This window comes from Rhagoletis zephyria, unplaced genomic scaffold (assembly GCF_001687245.7).
Source record: "Rhagoletis zephyria isolate East Lansing unplaced genomic scaffold, Rhagoletis_zephyria_1.1 Rzeph_scaffold_03882, whole genome shotgun sequence".
Taxonomy (NCBI): domain Eukaryota; kingdom Metazoa; phylum Arthropoda; class Insecta; order Diptera; family Tephritidae; genus Rhagoletis; species Rhagoletis zephyria.
The window spans coordinates 1,482-7,565 of NW_016160965.1; the positions used below are offsets into that span (position 1 = coordinate 1,482).

The 6,084-nt window shown below is 33.4% G+C and overlaps 1 protein-coding gene across 1 annotated transcript in view; it reads left to right on the plus strand.

Annotated features, from left to right (window-relative positions):
* The first annotated feature begins 6 nt into the window (after positions 1–6).
* LOC108369859 (cysteine and histidine-rich protein 1 homolog) overlaps positions 7–6,084 on the plus strand; it is a 27,383-nt gene continuing 21,305 nt past the window's right edge. The window contains exon 1 of the mRNA XM_017625054.1: positions 7–514. Within this exon, the coding sequence (XP_017480543.1) occupies positions 8–514 (507 nt within the window). The 5' untranslated portion in view covers position 7. The remainder of the gene's footprint in view (positions 515–6,084) is intronic.

Genomic DNA, 6,084 nt, shown 5'->3' on the forward strand with positions numbered 1-6,084 from the left:
GGAGAAAATGGCTGACGTTGAATCAAGTGCTGTTGTGCAGCAATCGTCTTCAGGTGCCAGTAGCATGAGCCTAAATTCTATACCACTATTAGCGTCCAATGAGCTGCTCGGCGAAAGCAGCAGCGCTCAAGTAAATCTCCAGCAACAACAGCAACAATCACAACCCGTTGCTGGTGCTGTTAGTGGAGGTAATGGTGGCAGCGCAGGTACATCCTCGAGTTCAGTCAACAATGCGGGATCCATAACAATGGATACTACAACTAGTGAAAATACAAGTTTAGTTAATAGTGGAGTGATTGGAAGTGGTGTTGGGGGTGGTAGTAATTCGTCGAGTGTTGGTGGGGGTAAAGTGGACAGTGGTGAGCCACCATCTAAGAAGCAAATGCTCGATCATCCGAGCACATCCTCGGGCAGTGGTAATAGTGCATCGCAACACGAAAAGCTCGAGTATCGTCTGGGAGGGATTTTATGTTGTGCTGTTTGCTTGGATTTGCCGAAGACAGCTATGTATCAGGTGAGTACCTAATAATTTTACGCAAAATTGTGAAAATGAGTAGTGGGTGGAACATTTTATTTATTTTTATTTTTTATTTTTTGCATTACCTTTTTAATTTGATTAAAAAATAAAATAAATTAAAAAATGCAAGCCTATCTTGCTCGAATCAGCAACTTTAACATACGAATGTCCTAAATGCCGATAAAAACATCAAGGTAAAATAATCTCCAAAAGAAAGAAACAAACGTGGCTGTACGGACGTATGTAAAACATTTGTGCTTAAGCATACCTACATATTCTATAGTGCTTATTTGGGTATATAAACTAAATTGGTTTTAATAAGACGCAGAAAGTTCAACAATGCAAACACGCTGCCAGCTCATGAACGACAACAAACCCAAAACTTTCCTTCTCGCATACATACAGCCACTTACGTACACATGGATACACTTTTTATTTGTGTACATACAATAATAGTTTCAACAAAACTAGAATCACTTGGACAAAAGTAGGCAAGATCAGCTGTGTGTCAACGCTATGGTGCCACTATCGCGATTCCCGTTGTATTGTATTGGCTATCTACTCCCTCTCTCTACTGTGTATAGTGCCTGGGGAAGATGCATTAATACATAAGAGACGTAGTATTTAGGATTTTTTGTTAAAACAGCATATCTCATTTTAACATATTTTGATTTTTGAGCACTAATTTACGATCTTACCAAAAATTTAACTCTTAAGTGAAAGATTGGTGCTTAAAGGCATAATTGAAATATTATTCTGTTTAACAAAATATTTTAACAAAGTAAACAAAATAGTAATTAAGTGCCTTTCAACACAGAAATGCCAAATTAAAATAGTTGTAATGGATGAAAGTCTACAGAATTCAGTTGTCATAGTTTTTGTGAGTTGCTGAGCAATTGTGGTTGTTTTTTGGGTGTTCCTCTTTGTTATTGATGGTGGTGGATAATCATGGTTGAGTGATATGTATGCATGTGTTCGTGTTTGTGTTGTGGATTCTTCAATTCGTAGTGAATGTGAACTGTGAGTGCGATTGTTTTCNTGTTATCAAGGGACGTAAGGTGGGGGGGGCTGCCAATTTAGCTCCAACCGTGCCATTTTTGGCCCTATTGTACTTCAAATGGCACTTTTTTTTTTAATTTGGCACAAAGTGCCAAAATTGCACTTTTGAAAAATAGTAGTATTTCAATACATTTTTGTGAAATCCATTGCGTCTACATCTTTTTCTGAACTAAAATTTTCTAATTTCTATAGTGTATAGTACAACTGGTTTATCTTACTTTGGCATTGGACTTTGGTTTTAGGAATAAGTTTCTAATTTTAATGCTAAATGGGAATAATTAAAAACAGTGACGCCTTTTTTGATACTTTTATTTTTCTATTTGGCACATTTTGGCACTTTTTTATCCTCAATATGGCACTTCATAGCTAAATATAGTAGTTGGCAGCCCTGAAGGTGGGGCTGTATATCAATGTCCGACTCGTTACGTATCTGATCGGCTGTTCCTCTACCTCAATTGCTTTAGCTCGCCTCAGCTGAGTTTGTTTTTACTTATCTGCTGCTTCTTACACATACATATATTTTATGTATGAAGGAATATGTATTTCGTATATGTATATACATATGTATGTAAATATGTATGTAGTATATACATATATACACCATCTTGTTTGGTATAGCTGACAAGAGACTTAAGCTAAAATTAGTCGAGAACGCAGAACGTATACTTAAACGCAGTCTGTATACGCAGAATTTTGTCGATTACTGGAGCCCTCAGTGTTGCTTACTACACTGTTGCCACTCATCAATGCCTTTTCATAAACTTACCCTTTCAACTACAATTTTTCGTGCTATAATAGATTTTAGCTAAATATAAACTACTTAGTTTTCAGCAAAAACCTTATTCAATAGTAAATTTCAAATATTTTAAACATATTTTGAGTAGGAACTTATATCTTTTTTACCATCAGTAAAACTGACGAAGTGGCAACCATCTAAAGAAGGAGAAATCAGCTGACACGGAAAAATCTAAATTCCGCAGATTTCTGCGCTACGGGCTACAACTACAGAAAAATTCTGCGGTGCTGAGTTTTCATTTACATGGCGCTTTGGTAAGACAGATCGTGTCAGCTGACTCGGGTCTACGTACCGGTAGGTTTACGTTCTTGACTAATTTCAGCTTTAGGGGTATTTGTTTATCTGTTATGCGCACGCCGTTGTTTCCGCTCTTGACTTTCGTCGCTTCAAAGCAGACATATGATTTTTGATACATTGCATTCACCATGCTTCCCAAGAATGATAGAATACAAGATTGCGCCGATCAGAGAGGATTTTTGAGAATAACTTTTGTGTGACGTCACACTGGTGCAATTGCGAGAGAGAAATGCCAAAACGTGAGCAAGAATGGAAGAAGAAGAAAAAATGATGCAAAGNACCAGTGTGACGTCATGCAAACAACGATTCTGTCAAATTCGTTAAGAGAAAAATAGCGGTACCGAGATCGGCGCAACCTTTGTATTCTCTCAATCGTGCATGCTTCCAATCTTTTTATTTAAATTTGTATGTAAGTATGTACATATAGATACATACATATATGCGAATGTGCATATATGTAAGGATACATATACATATATATGCGTAGCTATCTAAACAAATATATATACATAAATACAATTGTGCAAAACTTAATAAAAATATTGAGCGTTTTTGAGTAATTTTCTTTATAAAAGTATAGCTCAATATCTAATAAAAACCATATATGTACATACGTACATACATATGTACATGCAAACTTTGGGCAAAATTATAAAAAATACAAAAAATGCAGTTTTGGCATGTATAATAAAGTGCAAGTTTCAAGTGGCTACAAAATACCGTTTATACTTTTTTTCAAAAATTAGTAAACAAAAGAAAAATGTCAAAATTAGTGAAAATGTCGCACTAGTTATTATTTTGCACGCAGTTGTACGTTCTTCTTTCTTAACAGCGGTCGTCCCTCGGCAGGCAATGGCAAACCTCCGAGTGTATTTCTGCCATGAAAAACAGCTTCTCATAAAAATACAATCGCCGTTCGGAGTCGGCGTAAAACTGTAGGTCCCTCCGCTTTGTGTGACAACATCAAGGCGCACGCCACAAATCGGAGGAGAAGCTCGGCCAAACACTAACATATGTGTAAGCGCCAATCTATTATTATTATTAGTTGTACGTTCTTCTAGGCATCAGAGGTACACAAACCCTGTAGGAAAATGTAATACATATATGTATGATAATTGAAAAAATAATCAGGAAACCAACCGTTTTCACATTCGAAAATGCATTATTTTTCCCACGGCGATGCCCGTCCTAAGAAAAGTGGGGCATTTTATTTTGCTTACCAGTAATGCAGGAATAAATGCGATTTTTTGCGACTTTTTGGATACATCAAAATACTGGTTACATATGTATTAAACAATAATAGAATCTAGAACTCATAAGAAATACATTATAGTATTTATCACGCATGTAATGCGTCACTGCTTTTCCCACTGAGAAGTTTTAGCTTAACTGGTTTGAATAGAAAGAAGGCAGAATCGTTAGGATGTTAAACAAACTAGGGAAAAAAATAATAATAAAACGTAATTTATGAAAAAATTCAATTCAATTCGGCTCTCTTGCCCTTGGTTGGATGCATATGAATGTACATACAAATGTATGTATGCATGTGCTGAACACAAATATACTTTTTACGTATGTACATATATACACGCGCTTAGAAACACACCTACATATGTATGTACATACATACATACATATATGTATGTACTATGAGTTGTATAATTATAAGACCGCAACATATTAATAAGTTTTGACTATTTATTTTTATATTATTTAATTTCAATTATTTTCTTAGAAAAATATAGTTCATTCTATATAAACACCGTACAAATCCACATTTCAAACTTTGTGCCAACGTTACTAAAAATCAGTGAATTTTCACCGAATTTTACACTTTTTTTTAAGAATTTTTGGAATAGTTTTGCGTGTGCAGTTTTATAGACCATGCAATTTTAGTAAAATAAAGTGCGAGTTTCATTTGGCTACGAAATACCGTTGATTTTTCACGGTATCACTCATTTTGTTCCATACAAAGTATGTTCGAAAATTTTTTTATATAGAAGAAAACCAACAAAAAAAAAAAATAAAAATCAAAAATCAACGGTATTTCGTAGCCACATAAAACTCGCACTTTATTATACTGAAATTGCATGAGCTAGAAATTGCATAGGCAAAAAACACGTTTCCAAAAATTAAAAAAAAAGTAAAATTTTGGCGAAAATTCGCTGAGTTTTTATAATTTTTGCACAAACTTTGAAATGTGGATTTGTATGGTATTTGTTATGGAATCAACTATATTTTTATAAGAAAATAATTTAAATTAAATAATATAAAAATAAATAGCCACAATTGTTAATATGTGGCGGTCTTATAATCATGCAACGCAGTGTGTAAACATAAATAAATGTAGGCAAACCTGTATGTATAAATGTATGACGCAGTTACGTTGCATCTATTGCGTCGTTTAAATAAACTAAGGGATTTGTCTTTATAAGCTGTAATCCACCCTCCTTTCACTGCACACGTGCATACATATGTATGTATGTACATATGTAACGTAATCAATTTGTGTTGATAACTAGTGCCATAACTATGCATGGGACATTCCACTCACAGCTACATAAGCAAATTTGATTCCAAAATCTTTTTTTTTTTTGCAAAAAACAAAATTTTTTCAAATGTGAAAAACAGTTATATCTACATACAGTCACACACAAAACTATTTTGCATTGATTTTTTTACGATATTCAAAACGCTTTTCATGGTAAAATTTTTCGTAATTTTTTTTTTATAAATAGTAATAGCTGCAACAAAAAAATGTGTAAATAAAACTTCCTAACTTTGCACAAAATTACTGATAATTCAAAAAATTTAATCAGAACTCTTAAAATAAATTCGAATATGCAATTTTTTAGCTCGTTATATGGAAGAAAATGCTCAACACCGACATACAAAAAAATCAAATATCAACGGAATTTTCTCGACAGAAAACTTAAACTTTATTGTACTAAAATTGAATAAGGCTATAAAATGCTTATTAATTTTTTTTTTAATTTTTGATTAAAAAATTGGAAAGTTTAATGTAAATTTGTTGAATTTTTAATAATAGTCTCCAAAGTTTGAACTTTTGATTTACATGGCTTTAGTTGTAGAATGAGCAATATTTTTGAAAAAAAAAAACAAAAACATTTTGAATATCATTTTGAATCAGTGCAAAATACTTCTGGGAGCCAGTGTGTGTACATACTATGTACATATGTAGTTTTGCTTCTGCGCAGAATGAAAAATTCGACTAAAAAAGTATTTGCTTTTCCATGCGGTTTAAAAAATTCGAGGTAGTAAGTATTAGAATCCTCATTCTTCCTGTTATTGTTATTAAATTCCAAAGCTGCATGGTTGGCAAATATGTATTTTTTATTGCCTAACTATATTTATAGCCTCTATTTAGTCAACACTCTCGCTATCTTATCAGTAC